Source organism: Aythya ferina, assembly GCF_964211825.1.
Source record: "Aythya ferina genome assembly, chromosome: 5".
NCBI classification, from domain to species: domain Eukaryota; kingdom Metazoa; phylum Chordata; class Aves; order Anseriformes; family Anatidae; genus Aythya; species Aythya ferina.
This window is the reverse complement of record NC_140301.1, coordinates 29,294,537-29,318,081: the sequence shown is the minus strand read 5'-3', so window position 1 is coordinate 29,318,081 and position 23,545 is coordinate 29,294,537. Positions and strand designations below refer to the sequence as shown.

General features: G+C 39.0%; 1 protein-coding gene and 1 long non-coding RNA gene across 2 annotated transcripts in view; both read left to right on the top strand.

The window, feature by feature from the left end:
- Positions 1-23,545, top strand: part of COX16 (cytochrome c oxidase assembly factor COX16) — a 42,405-nt gene that overhangs the window by 651 nt on the left and 18,209 nt on the right. The window contains exon 2 of the mRNA XM_084519919.1: positions 9,897-9,974. Coding sequence (XP_084376045.1) covers positions 9,897-9,974 — 78 coding nt within the window. The remainder of the gene's footprint in view (positions 1-9,896; positions 9,975-23,545) is intronic.
- LOC311437083 lies at positions 955-4,214 on the top strand. The gene is made up of 3 exons (XR_014693284.1): positions 955-2,043; positions 2,645-2,775; positions 3,021-4,214. It is a non-coding gene; the product is annotated as an uncharacterized lncRNA (long non-coding RNA).

The following is a 23,545-nucleotide window of genomic DNA, read 5'->3' as shown; positions in this document are numbered from 1 at the left end:
GCCAGTCCAGTCCCTGATACTGCAAACAAAAGTTGGCACTACTTTTTATTCAAAAGATACAGCACTAAAGCTGTCCAGCCACCCCGCTGCATGCACCTGTGTCCCGAGGGCTGGCCGGAGCTGCGCTTCTTGGTGCTCAGACTGAAATTAGCGCCCTCATGTTTGGACATTCGGATATTATTCTTGAGTTTAATAACACCTTTCTGAGGTGTTTCAGGTTGGGTGTATTTTTAGGTCACAGTGCTATTGTTTACCTGATTATTAAGGTCTCTTTTTTTTTTAAGGTTTGCTACTTTGAAAGTAAGGAGAACTCAGCTTAATATTCTGCAGCTCAATTTTAACTCCATAAAAAGTTTGGGAATAATACTAAACGATTAAATCACAGATACTTAGAAGCGGTACACTGGTGGAGAAAAAAGTCACCATAGCTTTTCAATAACAAATATGTCTGGTTTGGTAGGTTAATTGGTGCAGTGAGTGAGGAGATGCAACAGATGTGCAAGATCTTGACTTTGATAAAACTTTCAACACTATCTTCCCTGCAAGAAAAGGGAGTAGTATGGCAAAGACATGCTTGTTATCATTTATGTTCTCAAAGGGTGGAAAAAAAACACACAACATAGTTATTAGTTCTTTTCCAAAGCGGGAAGGTATCTTGGGTGGGATGGGTCCTGCAGAATGAATATGCGTTGTGGAAAAAACAAATCTTACTAGAAGACACAGAAAGAAGTGTAAAGTAAAGCACTTGTTTAAAGAAACAAACAAACAAAAACAAAAACAACAACAACAAAACAAACAACCAAAACACAAACGTGGAGAAGAGCTTTAACAACCACCTGACAGCAACATCATGTTTTCAGTTTTGCTCCAGCACTGGAGCTAGGGCTTCAGCTTCCTGGGCCAGGGCACACCTCTGGTTGCCCTTCAGGGCCTTCTGGTATTGTTGCGTGGTTTGCCATCAGTCATAGCAGACATTTTAGAGACTTTTATTTTTTGTCCTGTTTAATTTCATTCCTCTTTCCTTACCGCAGCGATCTTTCCCCCAGAAACAATATAATATTGAGAAATATTCTGTCATATCTCCTTCCAGGGTTTCATATCTCCATGCCTTAAAATTAGTCTCCCCTGTGAATATTTCAGAATGTTTCTGTGTTGTTGCCTAAAGGCTTCCCAAGGAGTAAGAGAAAGGAAAACTTGTGCAGTTTTTTTCAGTTCCTCAGCTATCTATTGACCTCTGAAGGCATCTCTGAAGCTGAGCAGAATATTCCTAAAAGATCAGTGATAGCAGAAAATGTGCTGAATCTGTGCACAGTCAGGGAAGGAGCGTGCCTTGGTAACCCTTTAAATTCTGCTGAATTTGTTGATAGTACTGAAATGAAAGTTCTCTGTTAGATTCTTGCATCCTGTACATAATTTTTCTCTATACAAAGATGAGACTTTATTCTTCAGTACTGCTGAGGGACATGAGCCCAGTGCTGGACTTTTCATCAATACTGTTGGCTTTTTTAAAATTCAAATTGATTTCATATCTTCCTTTCTTGTAATGCATATTTGAATGAGAAGTCCCTGCACTACTCTTTAAAAAGGATCCAAGGTTGAAGAGATCATAATTCAAAAACAGATGAGGGTCTCACTGTATACACACATGCTTTAAAAATATTTCTTCCTTTTTAGTGTAAGTTATCTTGACCCCTTTTTTGTGTGTGTATTCATTTGGGCTTGGGGCTGTTAGAATATTTCTATGCAGAAGGAATTTTCTTGGTTCATCTTTAAAACATCAAAATGACAGCAGCTTTCAGAGTAAGATGTGTAAATCACAGTTTTCAGTCATGCTTTTTCAGAAGATAAGACTGTTTCTTTGTGAGCACCAGGGAGACTGTAGCGGGCAGGAATTAATCTGCAGGAAACCTTGATTTGTCAACGTTTTCTTTAACTCTCTTTTTCTGTAAACTTCTTAGGTTCTGCATGGTGTAAAACTGTATGCGTGCGGGAGAGAGCAATCTAACCTGGCATGGAATATCTTAACAGCTTGAGCGCTGCAGGGTGCGTAGTCGTAAAGCACTGGTGAAGATGGCAGCATCTGTGTAGATGTTGGGATGAGCTCAGTGACCTTACAGTTGTAGCTCTAAAATTTGCTATTACGACAGAAGGGCCATACTGTGGTAATTTAAACATCTTTGTCAGCTGTATTGTTGTCTCTTTCCTATCACGGTAAGTCAGGCTTGACATTAAAAGAAAAGAGCCTACACGTCTTTGGGATGCTTGGCTCTGTTCCACATTCAACTCTACCAGCCCCAAAGGGATGTGTCCATCAGCGTACTGCAGCTGCTGGGGTGATTCTGTAAGATGTTGAGAGAGTGAGGCTCATTGGTACGACATCAGGTGGATCCAGTGTCACACCTTTCTTACAAGACATGGATCATGTTAGGGTACCTCTGGTGCAGTTTTGAACATTTGAAGGTTGCTAGAAGTAATTTTTTTTCAGACAAGTGTAAGTGGTGATTCTAAGTCATTGAGGTAATGTTTGGGCTTCAAAATAGAAAAGCAGTTACAGGTTTTAAACACATGTTAAAAAATGTTATTTTGTATGCTCACAACACTTGCCAAAACCTGAATATCTGTTTCTGTCTTTGGCTGATTCTAGACAAGGATCTTTTGTACTCTAAGCTGCAAAAAGAATGTACAGATCCAGTTCCAGTTCTGCTGTCAACATGTTACAAGGGAAAAAATAAATGCAGAGGATCTAAAGCAGCATCTTGGCAGACAGGAAACATGGTCTGTGCCTCACTTGGTGATTTTCACTGCACACCTAACATAAGTGTAATGCTCTATATATGCAGGTTCACAGGTTTCAAACATTTAGCATGTAGTGACATTCTTCATATCTATAGCTGTGGATTTTGACATCTTTTCATTCTTTTTTTTTTTTTTTTCCTTCTCTTTCTCTCTTTTTTTAATCTCCTCATTCTGTAATGACCATGCTTTTACAAGTACTTTCCTTGTGTATCTCCTCTTTCCAGATCTTGTTTTTGGTGTGCATAGTGTTGCCAGAAGAGAAGATGAAGGTAGCCTGGAACAGTGAAAGTTTTTCTCTGTGAATAAACGTGTTCCTAAAATATATCTCCATCAGTGTGTCTGCCCACAGACTGTACTACATTGCCATCTACATTGCTGCCTTGAACAGTGCAAGTTTACTTTGATAAGCACTTTGTTAAGAGACAGCGAGAGTGCCTGTCACGTACAGGAGGAGAAGAAAGGTCAGATGAGAGAGAGCTGCTACCAGAGCTGCAGCCGCGCGGTCAGCGCTCCCAGGCACCATTAGAGAATGTCAGAGGTGTCTCAGGCCTTGTTAATGAACCCATTTTCTCTCAACTTCATTGACCTCCTCTGGCAAAGAAAAGAAAAAAAAAAGGAGAGGTTATCAGGATATGAATTCATATGTATGTGGATTAGTTTTGTTCGCTGGTGAAGTCGGGGTCATCTAGAAGCTAAGACTGATGCTCAGAAATATTTTGTAAATTCTGGGAAGTGCCACCTTGTGCTGTGACTCACCAATATTGGAAGTTGTACTGGGCTAATGGGTAGGGAAAGTACATTTTTATCATTTAAATGTATTTAAATAACCAAGTGTCCAAAGATTCCCTTAAATACAACATTGCATAAAAAGCTGCTCAGTTCTGAATCCTGGCATAAGCTCTACACTGGGCATGCTTTTTTTCCCTGCTGATTTTGGAGGATCTAGCCATAAAAGATAATACAAACACTTAGAAAAGTGAAAAATTCTTCTTGGGAGTAATCATGTTTTTGAGATTTATTGTTGCCATCAGTGTCTCTGTATAAAAACTGTTATTCAATTATCTTTTGGTATTGTATGAAAAAGAATAACTACAATTAGCATTTTTTACTTCCAGATATGTCAGTGTTATTGTTAACATCATTTACATTATCACCTTAAACAATTCATAATATTGAATTGCAGGGTTTTTATTAGTATATATTACTTCATGCAACTTTACAATAAAATTTGACATATACAGAACAGTTCATTTAAATGCTAATATGCTTTTGGGATATGGATAGGAGTTTACATTTATCCATGGTAAACGAGTTCTGACTTCTAATATTTGTAGATAAATTGTGATTGCCTGTAAAAGCCCACAAGTATTAAATCTGTAGCCTAGAAAGGCAATAAATACAAAACAGTTTTTAGACGTTTAAATTGGTAGCTCTAAATCATTGAGTTGGATCGTGTCATTTTAATGCTTTAATCACTTGTATTATAAATATTGGGTCTCTAAGATTATCATGGGATATGTCCATGACTTGTGCTGCACTTCTGCTTTGCATCTCCTGTTCATCTGAGTGTGTGTTTGAATCCACAGCAGAGTGTGGAGCTGCTCCAGATAAAACCACCCCCAGAACCGCTCGTGCCGGAGTGCAAGCCAGCATGTTCAGGCTGAAAGGGCTTCTGTGGACTCCAGTTTGTGCAGTCTGAAATAGCTGACATCCATCGTTGAGTTGACTGGCAGGTCTTAGAGTTTCTGAGCTCATCTTCTGAATCAGTGCCTTAAACTTTTATTTTTGATTCCAAATCTTTGAGTAGCATTTTCCAGATAAATGGTAGCTACTCTCTTGTATTCCAGGTTTGCCCTCTCTTTTATTTTAGAACAGAAGGAGTGTGCCTACATTGTTCAATGCTGTTAGGATGGACTAAGCTGGCACTCAGGGATCTGCAGATTGGTGCTGAGCCTTGGAACAGCAGCACAAGTAGAGATTTGCTTATTCTCACACTGTGTGCATAGTCCTGCTTTAAGATCCACCTTCTTCAAGGGGTGGTGAATGTAAGCAGGTAAGATTAACGCTACTCCATTGAATTTTCAGTCCCTGTCCAGCATTGTCAACAGGGAAGTGTTTCCTGACTAGTAGTGGTTTGTTTTTATCTTCTTTAATGTAGATTTCAGTTTATTTTTCATAGACTGAACAGGTGACAAGAACCCCGGGTTGCCATAAGGTGTAAACAGTTTCTCATTATAGTGTACCTTGGCTAGATTATAACATTTGAGTAATGGGAATACTAATTTTAATAATGAACCCAAATTTTGGCTTTTAGAGGCTTCGGAAGAAGGAGATGGTATTCAGCAACTGCAGCTTGGCCACCCTGGCAGACTCGGTTTTCAAACAGCTGCAGCTGCTGAATGAAATTCCAGTGTCATCTGCCCAGTCCAAGCAGTGGGTGTAACGCAGGGTGACCATGCTGGGGCTGAAAATGCCCCTTTTTTTTTGTTAATGCTCACACTGAGCACTGACCGTGTGGGTTGCTGTCAGTTCTGCGTTGTTTGTAGGTCGGTTTCTACCAATCTACATATTGAGCCAGTTCACCTGATGCAGTGGGTCATGCAGTTTAGTTTCTGAGAAGATTCTGCCCTGTTTTCATCTCAACAATTTCTGCATTAGAGCAGTGCTGGAGTTGCGCTGGAAAATAAAATACTCTCTAGAGCTGGCAGAGGGGGGCGCTTCAGGTTCAGATGATCTGCCGGGCTCTGCTGTGGGACTGGCAGCTTGAATGCTACTTTATTTAGGAACAAATAAGAGACTTCAGTCTTCTGCGCTGCCAAGTTGCTGTCTTTCACCAGTTCCACACCGCATATATGACAGTTCTTTAAAAAGGAAAACCCCCAAACCTTTTGACTGTGATCACTGCTAACTAAAATAAAACCATTCGCGACTGTTCTAGTTTTGAAGCTCCTGATGAATAGCTGGAGGGTTTTGCTGCAGTGTTCTTAAGGAAAAGGCTAGAAAATTAGCATGTTCCTTCTTCAGTGATCACATTTCTTGCTTTCTTTACACTTAGTGTGTAATACGTGTTGCCAGCACTACATATAGTGATCTGATTAATTTAAGGATCTACAACAACTGTGAAGTAATTTAGTAATCTGGCTTTCACAATTGGTGCTATAGCAGGAGTGAGGTCCTCTAGCAACAGGGATGCTTAGGATGCTGCACATTGCTGGTGCTGCCGGAGAAATTTTCCTGTTAGTTTGTTAACTCAAGGGACTGAAGGGTATGCAGGAAAGGGTGGGATCTGCTCTTAAGTCCTAACTTCTTGTGCTGTTACAAGTCCTCGGTGAACATCTCGCTGGTGGTGGTGACAAACACGAGTATTACCCATCCTAAGGTGCAATTAAGTGATCAGTCTCATTCCATCCATAACTAATTGCGTAACATACTTCCCAATGGAGAAGTGAGCAAATAGATTTTAAAAAAGAATTAAAGAGAATTTTATGTCATTTTTTTACATAAGACATGTATTGAGGTTGCTGAGTATATGTGACAGATGGTGCTCTTATGTCACATCCTATCTTTCATTTTGTTTTGCAACATGCAAGCCTTCCATGCATGCATAATTGCATTACAACATCATAGGTTTTTTTGTGTACTCACTGAAACATAATGGAATAATCCAGTGTGAAATCTTTAATGGGGGGATCGTGCTAGCTGTGCTGCTAAGCCGCTTGCACTAACGTGCCTTAAGTGCTGGCTCACTGGGATGTCTCCCACTTTTGCTTTCTTAAGAGTAAACTTCAGGTGTAAGTAAAAGAAAAAAGTGAAATCGTAGCATCGTTTCATTGATCTGCTGAAGGCATTCAAGTAACTAGGCAGACAGTGTTTACTGTGTAATAAAGTTTTTGCTCCGTGTTCTGATGCATTTAAATCTAATAGTTCCCTCACAGTGAAAGAATGCAGGACTGCAGGTGGAAAGTGCGAAACTTTGCTTCTATCTTTGACTTTCAGGGAATGTGGAGATTATCTCCATCACAAATTGCAAAGCTAGAAATGTATGTGAGACATACAGAATACGCAAGGCGACTCAGCTAATGACATTGCTGGAATTCCTAACGTCAATCTTGTCCCACTTCTGATTATCTTGATTGCTGAATCTTGATGTTTCATCATTGTGTGTATGTCTGTATTTTTCTCTTTAAATACAATTAACTTAAATGAGGGTGGTGAGGGCATCTTCCCTCCTAATGTAAAAGAGAAAGGAGAAACTTAAACCCAAGCTAATATTTCCATTCAACACAATGTCAATCACTGAGTCCTTTACTACCTTTACTGCTGTTATAGTTGTGTAAACTCATTGATACTTTCTCTATCATGGCTTTTATTGGCTTTTGAACATGGTTTTAAAAATATAATTGACTGAAAAGCTGCCCATTGCTGCTGTGGCACGTGGAGATAAAGGGAATTCATGCTCAGTGCTGTTGGCTAACTGTATTCCCATGCTGTTGGCTGGTTAACTAAGTGCTAAATGTGGCTGATTTGGGTCTGTTTTTGCGATGAAGACATTGTGCGTGGTTCTTTAAAACATTGATCAAATATAATTGTAAATATCTTCATATTTTATGTATATTCAGTGCTTTTATATAATCTGAATCCTAACCTTCCAGCCTTACGCTGTGTAATATTTCAGTGTCAGCTGTAGTTCCTTACAGCATCAGTGGGCTTTGACTCTGGCACAGCTGAACTGATGGTTCATTGAAAGATCAATTCACCATTGCAGGATTGGAAATGTAAAGGCAACTTTGTTGGTAAGGTCTGACAAGCAAAATGTCTGACAGGCCAGGCTGGCCATACTGCTTATGCTGTATGAAGAGCAAAAGTAGATCAGAGTCCAAGTGTTTCCTTTCTCTTCCTTCCCTTTAGCAGCATAAAGAGTTCTAAGTAAAATTACAATTTCAGGCCAAAACTTGTCTTACGGAGGAGAGGTGTGAGTCTCAAATTTTTAACATGGATATAGCTGCAAACGTAAACTGCAGTTTATAATGGATGTTTGCTGTCAAACAAGTGATAGAATGTGATGAGACAAAATGAGAAACATGACTTATTTCATGCAACAGCCATCTACCTGATTTCCCCTAGCTATGATGTACATTACATAGTTTTAAATTATCAAAGCTTAAAAAAAATGTATTATTTATTTTAGTTGGAGCATGGTTTTGTTCATGTTGCATCTCATAACAATGTACTTTATGCAAGCCTGTTGTTGGACAAATTAATTTTGAAGTGACATCATAATTTCTACTTTCTACCTACTTTACCAGCTGTGCACTGAACCAGTTCTAGTGCAGCTGCTTTTGCTCCACCACAGCCCCTCACTGACAAGACAAACAGAAGCTGTAGTTTGTAGCAGCCATAATCTTGTCTATACTACTACAGATTCCTGTTTGTTAGGACATGAAGTTTAAATTAACTCATAGGCTGTTAATTAACAGAATACTCACTAGGACTTAAAGAATTAGCATAGGTTTTCATTAGCTGATAGGTGTCGGCCATAGTAACATTCAATTATTGGCTGATCCTTGAGACTTCCAGCATATGGTATGAAGATACCATACCTTCAGCTGACAAACCTGCTTTGACTGAATATATCTTAATATTCACATTATTTTTAACCAATTTGAATACTTTTATTTTTTGTTTCTTGTTATTCTTTCTTAACAAAGTAGTTATATGTGAGAAAGACATTCTTTTCCCTTTAATACTTCTCTGCTACATATATTGATGATTCAGTATCTGCAAGAACAACATGAATTCTTCAAACGTGCCTGTTTCTGAGTAGCTTTATCTGCTTGATGGAAAATCCCTTAGTCCTGCACCTTTTAGAAAGAATAAATGGAAGGAATAAGTGTAGAAGGCTTATTTATTTATTTATTTATTTATTTATTTATTTATTTATTTTTATTTGAATGCATATGGTTTTGTGGCTTCAGTGGCCTGAACTTAGGATAGCATACTGTTTGGAAAGCACATACCCTTTTAACTACCTGCGCAGCATAATTATAACAATCATTGGACACAAGCCATTGCAGCAAACCTAATGTATATCAAGAATCAACCATCATTGCACAGAGAATGGCTGTCAGTGCAGCAGCAGCCTGTAATGAAGGACTGTAACAGGTAGAAGAGTCAAAATAGGTTGGTTGTCTCCCCTTCCTTTTGCTTCTGCAGCCGTCCTTAAGATGCTCATCTGTAGATGTGAAGCCTTTCAGCCTGAGCAGAGAACAGCAGAAAAAGTCTGTCATGTCAGAGCAACAGTGAAAAAACCTGATTCTTCCACAAAGTAGAGAGATTTCTAAGCTAGTTTTTAAGTCATTCATGGTGTTTGTTAATAATTTTTGATCTTTTGGTTGATCTGTCCATTTTCAACGATAAAAATGCATAGGCAATTTTATGATATCCCTCTGCCATAAGAAAGAATAATAATTTTTTTAATGCTGCTATGAAGCACTCCCCCCCTTAATCCTTGTATTACTCTCTTTAATAAGCTTTGCAGGTATGGAGGGAATTATAAGACAACTAAGGAGGCAATAATAATGGTGCAGGTGTGCTGGATGTGATTTCTTAGCTTAGTTGATAATGTATCACTGAACCACAATTCCAGTGAGCCAGTCTGCTCAGAAGCTTAATTAGATCTGGAACACGCAGACATCAGAGCCAGTCAACGCGGCATTGTTACTTCCCCACAGAGCTTGAAAATGATGGGAATAAATGCTGTGGCAGTAACAAAAGGTTCCTTTGTTGCAGTTATGTCAGGAAGCCATATGGGGAGGTAAAAAAGGGGTAAGAGGAGACGAAGTTTCTAGAGGATGGGAGTCGTGATGCAGCTGTTGGTGTGTGAAGGAAGGAATTTGTGAAATCCTGTCCCAGAGTGAAAGAAAAATCTCTGACATTCCACACACTCTTTCGTCTCCTATACGTTTGCTCCATTTTGTTTTCTTTAGTTCCTGTTTCTGCTGGAAGAATAGCAGAGCGCCTTGCTAAATGAAGTGGGCCAGTATGTGATGTGCTCTTTTTGCATTAGTCCTAACTCGTATTTTCATTTTGTTGTTTTCCAGCTGTATCTTGTTGGGGGATCTTTTGGACTCCGTGAATTTGCTCAAATAAGATACGATGTCCACAAACTACATGGCACGGTACTTGAAATGGTTTTCTTTAGTCTTCATTTCATTTTGCATATGTGCTGACTTATAAAGGATAGTTTGCTAGGATAAGCAAACTGTTAGTACTGGGACACGTTAATGCCTTTCACCACTGAACCCTGGGCTACACCAGGGGCTCTTAGGCAGTGAGCAGTGTAGATAACAATAGAGGCTGAAATAATGACAAGTCTTTTTGCTGTCTCTGGAAAATGATCAACATAAATAATGTGGTTCCTTATATTGATTACAAATGGCAATTCTGAGTGTGGAGAAAGGAAGTGTAGCACATCTTCCTATTTCTTCACTCCTGGGGCTGTTCAGCCTGAAGAAGAGAAGGCTCAGGAGTGACCTTATTACAGTTTTTCAATACTTAAAGGGGACTTACAAAAAAGATGGGGAGCAACTTTTTGCTCGGGCAGATAATGACAGGACAAGGGGGAATGGTTTTAAACGAAGAGGGGAGATACAGATTAGAGGTTAGGAGAGGTTAAGTTATGAAGTTTTTATACCTAATCTAGACTAAAAAAAAAAATATTTTAGAAGGTGCACAATAATCTTTTGGTTCTGTTTTCAAACTATTTGGTGTTGAGTAAACAGTGTTGAATTTTTGGGGGATACTTGGCTTCAAGTTGACTGACATAAGCAGCTACCTTTAACATTGTGCTACATCCTGTTCTTTAAGCTCTGTGACAGAAACAGGAACTAATCTTTACTCCCCATGGCAAAATGTACTATGTGGAAGAAGCCTTTCTTTAAATGTGCTGGAAACCTTCTGAATGAGAGAAGTGGCTTGTTTACCAGTGCTACTTATGTTTCCAAGTGTACCATTAGTTCCAAATTATGTGTGAAATGATCTGAAAGAAGCATGCCAGTTAAGTAGGAAGTAGTACTGATTCTCTGTGACTAACTTTGTAGTATGCAAGCCTGCTGTTGCAATCCAGAGAAGCTTTGAGGTCTCAGTGCTGCTGACTTGCAGGTGACCTGAAGCTTTTTTAGACTGTGTAGCACTTTGTGTAAGAAGAGTTTGTGTAAGACTCCAGACACTCTGCCTGAGAGGTCTGTGACAAGAGTTTGTAACCTAGGAAAGAATGGGCTTAGAGCAGCTATCTACTGTGACCAAATCTTCTAGATCTTCACCTGTTCAGGGTTTGGAGATTCCCATATTTTGTCTTAGACCTTGTTGTGGGCCATCTGAATTACTTCATTTGCCCTCTGTTGTTCCTTGTGTTGCATACCTGACCGCGGCCTTTGAGGCACCACACAGTCCACTTCTGCTCAGTCCCATACTTGAGGCAGCCCTTAAAATGGGAGGGTGATCTTACAACTCTTTTCTACAGAGCTGTGTGCTGGGAAGTTATTTTCTTTCAGGCCTGGGCTTTCAGGACCAGCTGTAGCTAAGTTTTCCTCTATCCAGATGGGGATCACAGCAGAGGCAAGAATTTGCCTGTTGTTTCTGTCAGTTTCTTGGTCAGATTCATACTCGGTGATTACATTTGGCCTCCATGATCTGGACAGTGACCACAGCACAGAGAAAAATCAAAGTAATAGATGTGTTTGTTCGCATCTATGGGGCTCTGTGTCCCAGCATGTATAATCAAGGGAAGCATCACTGAATTAGGCAGTACATGAAAGCTCCGAGGGGAAGCTACTGCACCCTGGAGTTCTCTGAAAAGTTAAAAGAGGCCATCTGGATTTTGCTACAGCCTGTACTAGTTAAGGCTACAGCATCTCTTTTGTATTTTCTTTTTCTTTTCATTATGATTTTATTTAAGAGTACGTGCAATTTAGATAAAGAACAATGCAGTATTGGCTGAGAACCACCAACACCAACTTTGGGCTAGTTATAGACAAATTAAAGCAATGTATTTCATTAGTTTTTGCTTCTATGCCCATAAAGAGTTAAGAGCCATTCTAATTCACTGAGACATTATTTCCATTTTACTGCTGAAAAAAAATTGAGGTTGCAAAAAGTTAAGCAAGCCATCCGGATGTAGGTTAGGATTTGTAATACCTGAGTGTCTATCTTTTTTGATTGTATATTAAGGATGTTGAAAGTACTGTACACCTCATTTTGTGAGCATGACTGCTAAACTTGTTTTCTTGCTAATTAAACTGCTAGATAGGCAGGACTTAGATGCTCCTTTTGTGGTATATCTAGTACATTTAAAATGCTAAACTGTGATCCCTTCCCTTTAAAACTATTTCTCCTTTTCCTTTTTCAGTTGAATTAGTTTCTGTGTTTTAGTGGCTGAAGGGTTACCTGCTACTTTCTCTTTGTATTCTTGTAATTCAATGAACAAAAGCTGCATTAGTGACATCACCTATGTTATTAATGTCAAACTGACTTATCGTATAAAACGGTGTTTTGAAGAACATTCCTTGAAAAGGAACTTAAAATTCAAGAGAAAATGGTGGTTTGGACTTCGGAGGGAATATGGTTTGGTGATGATGCAGTGGGTTGGGAGTAGGATTCGGGTTGAGAGAGAAACAGAGTTTAGAGCTGTAGCAGGAATGGGCTGCAGAAGGACCTCTGTCCTCTTGGTCATCTGGGCCATGCCTTGGTATCTGGGGCAGAGGCTTGACTGATGAGTGGGGTGAGGGTTGGTACGGGGACAGAGCTGCAGTTGGAGAGGGGCTGGAGGCAAGAATGGATGTTTTATCCAGTTAGAATAGCATCTCTGGATATCAGGGCATTGTTTGAGTGCATGTCTTTCAAAAGCCAAAAAAAAACCCTAACATTTTGGGTATACCTTAATTTACTTGGCATACCTAGATCAGCTGTACTCCCTCAGGACACCGGGTATCCTGCATTTAAAGCAAATTTGTGCTGAGGCACTTATTGATGTAAATGCCTGTTTATGCCAGTCAGAATTCTCCTGAAACTAATCAAGGACTTCTGCAATACCTATTGTTGCCAAAATGTCCATTAATGGAGAAATCATTAGGTTGGGTAATTGTTTCTTTTCTGGGAAGAATTTATGCAAATTGAAATTGGGTATAGCAAACCAGGTATGCTTACGGGAAAATCACATTGGATTAATGGAGGAGAAATGAGTAGTTTTGTATAGGCATCTTTCCAAACATCTTTATTCTCAATCAGAAAACCAGGCCCTTTCTTTGTCTTACTTTAATGTTGCGTATGTAATTGACTAGTGATACTTCTTTAAGAAGTGTTTTAAAACTGAAAATGTCACTTCCATTTAATATACAGAAAATGTTCCCTTTCAAGTGTATAATAATTTCAAGTATATAGTAATTGCTTGTTTACTGTGTGCCCACTGTTGTCATTCAAGGCATGATAGAGACTTGCTGTTTCAGATCTAATTCTGGATGTAAGAATCTTGGGCAAGAGTAATGACTTCATGGTTTGTACCATTAACAGATGGTTACTGTGAAGGGCTGAAGGGAAGCAAAGTTTTAACTACCTGGGGAAATCTAGGCTTTTAGTCTCTCAGCAAACTGTTTTGACTAATAAAACAGAATTTTTATTTTTAAGTGGTATGGCTTTATTGAAGTGGAGTTATTGTGAGTCAGGTTCTCAGAGTACAGGGAGGAGATAGGAAGCAAATTCCTTCAGGGCACATCCAGCAGGAGCACTTCTAGGAAACCTGGAGTCTCTAGATCATTTTGACAGGATGCAAAACATCAATGGGCCTTTGAAGTCTGCAAATAGTTCCTATTGTGGAATATATAAAAGCATTACAGTACTGACTGACCTCTTCAGTGATTATAAGCTATGTAGATTCTGATTCACTTTTCATTTTATTTTGTCCTAAACAAAGCGAGTACACCTCTAAAGTAGAATGCTAAGAAATCCAGGTAATGTTTTCTGTCTTACTGAGGTATTAAGTGACTGTAGAAAGCAGTCACTGAATTTTAGTGAGTCTCACTTTCTCTGTAAGAGGAAGATAATTAATGCTGCTCTAATTTACATAGAGAATAGGGTAGTTAATTAGTTCAAATAGAATTATTTAAATTCAAATTAGTATTTTTTTAAAAAGTACTTCCTCAGGTGAGATCCATTAGTTCAAGTGCTTTGGGTCAGGGTGAAATATTTCAGGTGGAAATAGGAGCAAAAAATTACCTGTTTCCATGAGACCTTTTTATCAGGTGAGATCATAACTGGCATTTGCCTCAGGAAAGTCTGGGAAATCAGTCCAGCATTTTCTTCTGAATATGCAAGGAGGGGGATCTGCCGATTTGAATGCATTTGTGTGTGTGTGTGTGTTTTTTTCCTTTTAAATAATATATTTTATGTGAGGTGGAGATTTAAAAACAAAATTGCTTAAGACCCTGAATGGGTCTGTAGCATTTAAAATGCCCAAAGCAATGCCATTTTTTTTCAAACATATAGTTGTTGACTGTGAACAGATTGTCCCCATCGTTAAATGTATTGTTATATCTACCTGAGCAAGATAGAGCTGCTTTATCATAGCTGTCTTGTTCACCTTACTTGAGGACCTGCAGCTGTGTTGAAAAAAAAAAATACTATTTGCAAAGCTATCAAAGATAATAAGGATTTACTGGGATAGCAAACAGTATTGTAGCAGGATGTAAAGGTGTGATTTTCACATTTTTTCCCCCAAATTAGTCAACTGACTGAAGATTGCAAGGTGTTTTTATTGCAGTTCTTAATGGATAAATATCTGTGCTTGAAATCGTATTATACCTTGGTGTTCCCAAAGATCATAAGCTCTTGGCAAAACTTGAGGGACTTCACGATTTCAAGGAGTAATCTGGATAGGTAAAGTTCTTGTGATTGGCTGGACTGGAGAAATAACATGGTGTTGTAGTTCTTATGGTAACTAATGGGTGTAACTATTGCTGCCTGCTCAGGTCATACCATTTGCTCAGCTGTCTTTGATTTTCTGAAGATTTTCTGCTTGATTTTGTTCCAAAATCATCCTCTAGAGTTCCAGGTGTGTCAACACCCCTTTCTGGTGTTAAGGTCACAATAAATGCTAACAGTGTTAATTTAAAATAGTCTAAATTGGATTATTTGTATTATTAGAGTTACGTAAGTGAAATTATAACTCTAAATGTATGTATGCAATGCAGTGCACTGTCTAGGACTCATCTTGATCATGTTTCCGTTGTCTTGAATGAAAAGCCTAGTTTGAAATAGCTATCCAGACAGCTATTTCAGATAGCTTGGTGGTTTGAGACAGAAATTCCTCTGCAATAAGCTTAATTCCATTTTCAGGGAGATGCTTGAGGAAGACGTTCTGTTTTGACTGCAGGAAAAGTAGAGTGCTTGAGCTCAACGCTTTATTGTTGCCACTTTTCAGTGAGGTGAGTTGCCATCCTTTGCATGTGGGTGTATTTAATTTGACCAGTGAACGGTAGGTGATATAAACCTTTGCACGACTTCAGATGCAGAAGAGTTAGTTACGTTTTTGGATGCATATCTTAAAAGTAGCATTTATTGCCTCTAGAAATACCCATCTATCTCTACTCAGTTGATTGTAAGAGGAGTTTAAACAGAATTTTCATGCTTCAGATCTAAAGTTTAGATAGCTACAACTAGGTAAGATGAGGCTTGCCCTAAATGTTCCTTCCCTGGAGCTTCATTGGCAAACCAATAGGAATGGGCTGAAGTTGAAGGAACTCATTTCATCTGCTGATCCTCTTTGAGGTGTAATGTGATTCTAGAGAGTTTCCTTCTGCCTCTTCCGTAATGCTGTAGGAGGTAGTGTTAAAAAGATCCTGTTTGGTTCGAGTGTGGAAAAAAAAGAACATAAAAATCTCTTTAATTGATGCTTGGTGGATTTTTTGGATGGGGAAGGTATCTTTTCGAAGCTTGTCAGCAAGGAAATACGTAATCATTTTAGTGTCCATGTCTGTCACTGAACTTGGAGGAATAATTAAGTCTTCTCAACTAGCATTTATCTAGCATTTATTTATTTATAATGCACTTTCATGCATTTAATTGGTTTCAGTAAGCTAATTACACAAGCATGGGCATTGATATTGGCTTTTTTTTTTTATACTTAAGCAGGTCAGGGTGGCCTGAGTCACAACTTTAATGAAGACAAACTAATTTGGCTAATTTCCTTGTGTAAGTTGATTTAGGTGATTTTCAGAGACTAAATTAATTAAAGAGCTTGGCCCTAGGTCCTCTAAAAATTAAGAAAATAAAACACTGAAGTGTTGCTTGGTTCTTTAGAGAATGCAAAGAGGCGTACATTTATGATTGCTTATAGCAGAAAAAAAATCTTTGCCCGTCATTTGTCTTTATGTAATGAAGAACATTTTGCTAAATTAAAGCAGACCTTGCTTTCAAGCGTGGCCTGCTTAGTGGAGGGTTTTAGAATTGGATGTTAAGTGAAGCAGCCTGGCCCCTGTTGGCAGGGAGAATTTGGAAATTGCTACATCTTTTGACCGTGGTTCAGAATTATCCAAGGTAGTAATTTCAGTCCTACAATATGGCACAGAAATGAAGGGGTAGCAGAGCTTTTCATGCTCTGTATTGTGGTGTTACCAGATGTTCAGACATCAGTTTTCTGCTGTTTCGGTTCAGTCCAGAGGGACTGTATGGAAATAAGCTCTCTATCCATGCTGTTCTTGAAGATTTTGAGGTTCAGCTGCTAATGTTGGGCTTCATGTATTTTTCATTGATTTCAGGAAAAACTAATCCATTTTGCTTGAGCTCAGATTACTTTCCCACTTCATGTATAAACAGGTGCTTGCCGAATTTGCTGTACCAGACAGGCACGTATATTTTCATTTTTTCAGACATCCTTTTGGTTTAGCATATTAACAATCCAAAAGCCAACTATGTAGTCAGCCTGATGCTCAGTAACAGTTTTGTTGCTCCATTCTGAGGCTGACATTGTGTATATGTTTTAGAATGGCTTCCAGTGATTGGATCCACCTAGTCCCTCTGAGTATTGTCACCACAAACAGCGTAAAGCACTGTAGGACAGCCTGGAGATAATGTATTGCCCGCAGCTGCCCTTTTCACATCATAATGTTTCTAGTTGAAGAAAAATGAGACCCAGCCTATCTATCCTGTTCTTATGAAACCAGGAGACCTGTCAATACCAGAAGACTTATACTAATTACCTGAAACAGCAATGGGCGCTTAGAACCTTGCTACGGTTGTTAAAAGTTGAGGAAATCTCATCAAATCAGGATGTGATGATGATAATAAAACAGTATTATTTGGTAATATGTGTTCACTGAGGAAGAATTAAAGTGGTACTAATTTTTAACTTCGAAATAACTTTTTTTATTTTAATGAATATTTAGCACAGTCTGGTAATACTGTGCCACAATATTTTTTGGCAATGAATGTGAAAATTTATTGTTAATGATGCTGAGTTTGGCCACAGACCCTAAATAATAATCTTCGGAGTTTCCATGATAAATTATTTCACTAAACCCTCATCAAGCTTTTTTCATAGGTTTCTTCTGTGAAAGAAAGCCGTTACTTATTAGTGACTGAGTATGCAATGACTACTACTAGTGTAGAAATGACATTTTTTTTTTTTCTACCTAGGATGCTAGGATGTCATGCTGTGTCTCATTTGTAAGGATACATTAACAGACATTATTTGAATGATATAAAAATGTATTTGAGAGGTGGAGAGGTGTTGTGTCTTTAACTCAATTTTCCCACTATACATAAAAGATTCAAGGGCTTAATATCTGTCTAGATCTAAAGTTTTTTTTTCCCTAAAATTTCCATTCCTTAGCTGTCTGTGTATCACTGTTGGACTGAAAATCTGCTATATCCTTAATACTCTGCTTTTGGCCAAGCTCTCTGGTACCAGAGCTTTCAGGGTGCTGCATGCTTGGCATCTATTAAATCTTTTAGGTTCCATTAAACAGATATTTCTCAATCTGCGTTAGTGAAATGTGATCTCAGCAAGGTGAGCTGATGATTACAACCTATGAGGCTTCATGCAAAATGCCTGTAGAAGTATGGCTGCTTTCTGGTACCTTCTTTTTCAGTCAGAAGGCCCTTGCCCAGGATGTTTATGAGAGTTTAAAGGCACATTTAATTTCTCTGGGAAGCTCTTCAGCCTTTCCTGTTGTTTGTCTCTAGTTACTGCTGCTCCAGTTGCTGCCTAGCGTGTATCCCCCTTCTAGGCATCTCAATCTCATTTTTTTTTTTTTTAATTTCCAAGTTTAATTCATGCTGCGGATTTTGCTGTGCAACCGGGTGCTAGGTCCCTGTAAGTCTAGTTCTGAATCCTGAGATGTGTGTAGCAGCAATGTGACCACTGCTATGTTACCTGTCCTGAACTAGTAAATACCCTGGTGACCCCATGTGCTGTTCCAAATTTCTTGTGTATGTATGCATGTGGGTGCACTTAGAAGATTGCTGTAGGGAGAATACTTCATGTGAGGGCTTGCTCTTTTTTTTTTTGTCCAGGAAACTGAGGACAGAACTTGGATCCTATCTGGAGTACTCAGTAAATGCAGCATGCTAGGTATGTTCTGCATAGCTGCACACAAGGTAACTCTCTTTGGAAGTGTGACAGTCCCACCACACACACACATTCTGCAGGATTTCCAAGCATCTAGCAACCACGTCAGAGCTATTGCATGACTATGCTGCCCAGCATCTGGAAATTCCAGGCAAATGGCCAAATTTCTCTTTTTTTTCTGTCTGGACAGAATTTCTGGGTGGAAAAAAAAGGCTGTGTCTGGAGAAAGCTGGACATCTGGCAGCTTTACCTCAGATTACTGAGCTTCTCTGTGACAAAATATGAAATAGAGTGCAAGTATTCTGAGTTCCTCATTTTTAAACAGAAGCCATTTTTCCATTTCATAATTCTTTATGGTGTTTCTTTTCTGTTGTCAAGATTAGATTCAGATGAAGAGGAGGCTATTAACTGGAGAAACTCATTCTGCTGCCATTGTAAGTGGAACTAATTTCAGTTTATAAAATGTTGATAGATTTCAGATTTTTACATTTTATACAGTACCAAGAATTCTGTTTGGTTGTTTTAAATCCTGTCACATTGACACAATTAATTACTAGTATTTCTGCCTTGCAATTGAAGTGATTACAAGTGTGTAATTTAGCTTCAGGCAGCTTTTAGCCAAAACATATTTAATATCCAGCTGTTTTTCCCCCTCACCTCCCTCAAGCACCAGAAGACAACTAGCTTTCCAGACTCCTGTTGTGAAGCTGATGGCACTGGTCTCAGCAGATTGGAGCTCAAGTACCGAGGTCCCAGTCCCTAGACCAGGATTTTCTGCTGCTTTTGACTTGAAGATCTCAACGTTTTTTACCAAGGGAGTGTTGAAAACACTTTGCCTGGGAGTGAATCTTTCCATTTTAAGTGTGATCTCTGAGTGCACCTTTCCTTTCTTCCCCTTTGTGTTTTGAGGCTGGAAAGTCTCAAGTCAACTGGTTCTGTTCCAAGCTACGGGTTACGTGGCAGTCTGAAACAGCAGAACCCAAACGCTTGTCTGGAGTGCAATCACTAATGAGAAGGGAAAACATATAATCCGTCTCTCTTCAAAAATCTGCCACTGCACAAGGCATTTATAGTTGTGCTTGTGATTCAATAGGCGATATATTTTCCCTGGAGTCAGCACTGAGCCTCCTGTAAGTTGTGTCAGGCAGTTCTTAACTGCCTTAGTTTGATGGGGCATAAAAATGAGACTTTGCTTTTAGAACCTTTAATGAGTGCCGAAATTAACATTGTAGCTGGTGTAAGAGTGTGTCTTGCCTCCCTGGAGGGCAGCTTCAGGAGGGTAGAAGGCATTTGAGTTTGTTGTCCCTGTGCGGGTAGACTGACAGCTCTGGGGCCAACAAATTCATGGGCTCTCTTTAACAGTCTGTCCACTTTTAAACCCTCAAAGAATACGCATGTGTATCATACAGCCTTCCATCCTCTGTGATGATTCAGAGCAGGAGGCTAATTTAGGTATTCCCAAAGGACTCTTTCTTTCTTCATTGATTATAGAGAGAATGTAGGAATGAATACAAGCTTTGCAGATACTGCATAGAGAAGAGAGAGAACTTGCCTAAGATATTAATAATATCTTAAGTGTATGAATTAAAGTGTTTTTCATTCATAATTCACATTGAACTTAGTAAAGTTGTGGATGGCTTCATTTTTTGGTGTTGGATGTTTAGCCCTTAAAAGCACAATAATAGCCAGAGGGCTTGGGGATCTGCTTTCTGATAGCTGTTGTTGAGTCTTACAGTATTTTTTTTTTTTAATATTGGAAGTATGACATGTTTCTTTTATGGTGTTTTTGTTTGTTTTCTACAAATAGATATGTTAGATTTGAAAAAATACCTTAAGCAACAAGATCCAACTGATCAGAACACCTACTGGGAAATGGGAACTGCAGATTTTAGAATCATAGAATCATAGAATATCCTGAGTTGGAAGGGACCCTTAAGGATCATCAAGTCCAACTCTTGACATCGCACAGGTCTACCCAAAAGTTCAGACCATGTGCCTAAGTTCACAGTCCAATCTCTTCTTAAATTCAGACAGGCTCGGTGCAGTGACCACTTCCCTGGGGAGCCTGTTCCGGTGTGCAACCACCCTCTCTGTGAAGAACCCCCTCCTGACGTCCAGCCTAAATTTCCCCTGCCTCAGCTTAACCCCGTTCCCGCGGGTCCTGTCACTGGTGTTAATGGAGAAAAGGTCTCCTGCCTCTCGACACCCCCTTACGAGGAAGTTGTAGACTGTGATGAGGTCTCCCCTCAGCCTCCTCTTCTCCAGGCTGAACAGGCCCAGTGACCTCAGCCGTTCTTCGTACGTCTTCCCCTCCAGGCCTTTCACCATCTTCGTAGCCCTCCTCTGGACACTTTCCAACAGTTTCATGTCCTTTTTATACTGTGGTGCCCAGAACTGCACACAGTACTCGAGGTGAGGCCGCACCAGCGCGGAGTAGAGCGGGACAATCACCTCCCTTGACCTACTAGCGATGCCGTGCTTGATGCACCCCAGGACACGGTTGGCCCTCCTGGCTGCCAGGGCACACTGCTGGCTCATATTCAACTTGCTGTCTACCACGACCCCCAGATCCCTCTCTTCTAGGCTGCTCTCCAGCGTCTCATCGCCCAGTCTGTACATGCAGCCAGGGTTTCCCCGTCCCAGGTGCAGGACCCGGCACTTGCTCTTATTGAACTTCATGCGGTTGGTGATCGCCCAGCTCTCCAATTTTCACCTGGCATAATGGAAAAACAGTAACTTTATTAGATATGTTTTAAGTTTAATTATCCCAGATCTTATCTTTAACTTCCTCTAATATGCCCCAGATCTTATAATGATAACTTCCTCAAATATACTCATCAGAATTTCTGGGACTCTGGCAGGTAAATGTGTTATTTAAAAATAGTGGCAAGATATCTTTTAAAATAAAAGAGTGCTTAATGTACAAATGTGCTACAAATTCTAGTGATTTTTATACATAAGTTAGTAATTGAGATGTGGCTAATTTGGAAGATGAAAAGCTTTCTGTGGGTGCAAAATAGAACAGGATTTTTCTTTTTACTGTAAAACTTCACTAGATGTCAGTGTGGAAAGTATTTTTACTTAAGTGCTATGTAAGCTGTAGAGTGAGAAGCTTTCTTAAAGGCAATAATTCCTTTAGAACATGGAGATTTAGGATGGCAGTTATTAAAACTCGGTAGTTTTTTTTTCTTTTCAAAACATAGTTTATTTGCAGAGTTGCAGTTTCAGGACAACCAAAGCAAATTTGCTAAGTTCACAATGAATTCCCAAAACTGTTTCTGTTAAAATTGCCTTAAAAAAAAAAAGTCGACGTTGTTTCAGTACTTACGGAGAGTTTTGAGAATTGTATTGTCTGTGAAAGTGGCCTCCTAAAACATAACAAAATACAATTTTTAGAATTAAAACCCTACACATATATATTAATATTGATGAATGTTTTGAGTCAGCAGAAGAAAATGTATATTAAAGTTGCTTGCTTTTAACAGAAACTTAAGGAATTTTCCTATTTTTTAGAGTTACCACAAAGAGGCTGATTCTGTCCAAGGCTAGCATATGAGTAAGGGAGTGGGAAGGAAAATCTTAAACTGCGTGTGTGCTGTTTTCCCAGTTCCTTTCATATTTGTGCATTTTTTATTCAGTATGAAAGCTTTTGCTTCTGTCAGTAAAGATACGACTCTGAATGCAAGAGATCAATGTTTTCAGGTTAGAATGGGACGTGCTTTTTGCATATGCTAGTTAATTCGGTATTAATAATAACTAACATGGTGATGGACTAAACAAAATATGCAGAAAACACACTCTAAAAAGTAAATGACAAATATATATTAACAGCAGAAGCATTGTAAGGAATTTTGACATTGTAAGGAATTTTTTGTTAGGACATTGCAAAGTGCCCACAGGTAAGTTAAGGTATGATGAAACCCGTATTTAATAAGTTGAAATTTTTTAGTAGATTTTATGTATTTTTCATAAATTATACCCACTTTGAGGAAAATTGTTAAGTACTGCTTTTGTAGCATTTCCTTTTTTCTGGACTCATACCTTAAGGGCATTTAGTTTGGGTCTTGTATTTCACAGTGTTTAAGTGGCTGTAACAGGCCAGGTATAGCATACTAAAGAGGCTTCACAAAGGCACCTTGAGAAGTTATTTTAATATTTTTTGAAATAGATGACTTACTCCTCATGCAGTTTTCCCTGGCAATGCTTTGTGATAGCCGATTCAACAAATTTTGCAAATCCATTCTTACAGGTTAAAAATCTCCTGTTAGCAACCACCGGTTTGCATTGTGGCCCAGAGGTGAATGCCATTGCCTTGCTTTTCACCTCTTTCTTTGCTAATAGATTAAAACATTAAATCCTTGGACTGTAAAAGCAGGCTGAGCCTTTTTTTGTCTTTCTTGCATAGTGTAGTTTATGCTGGAGTCTTAAACATGGTTTTCCAATTCACCTGGAAGATCTTACACTTTTGTTTCTTGTTCTGAAGGAGCTAAAAATGAGATTTAGGAAAAACTGCACACAATACTCGGTGAGTTCCTCCCCTTGTACTTGAGCTATAGGGGGAACTAAGACACAGCAAAGCTCAGGAGTGCTGGCCTTGAGATCCTGTACCAGAAATATTTGTCATTCTGACCTCAAGGTGATAACAGAGGTGGTTGGGTCTATGCCTGGGACTGATTCATCTTCATGCACACAGCAAGATGCCTATTTTTTTGCAGGAACCTTTCACACACACAAAAGAGGTCTTCCTGTTACTTCTAGTGTTGTGGCCTTGTTTGTTTGTTTAATTTCCTGTATTGGAATACTCTGTTTTCTACCAGAAAGAACGGGTTTTGCACTGAATTTTAGTGTGAAATGAAATTTATGGTAGCGTATACAGAGCCAGGGTTTAAGGCACTAATTTACGTTTTATAAATCAAATAAGTAAATGTGCACCTGCAAAATCAAGCAGAACGCGAAAGCATACAAATCATTGATTAAGTGCTTGAGTACTTTTTTTCTCGGAAATGAGAGCTAGAGAACCCTTGTTAGATTTGATGATCTTACATGAAGAAATCTAGATATGCTTAAGTGCTTGCTGATGAAGGGGATGGTTTCATCTTTGTATTAGCCTTTAACATAATAGCTTGCATT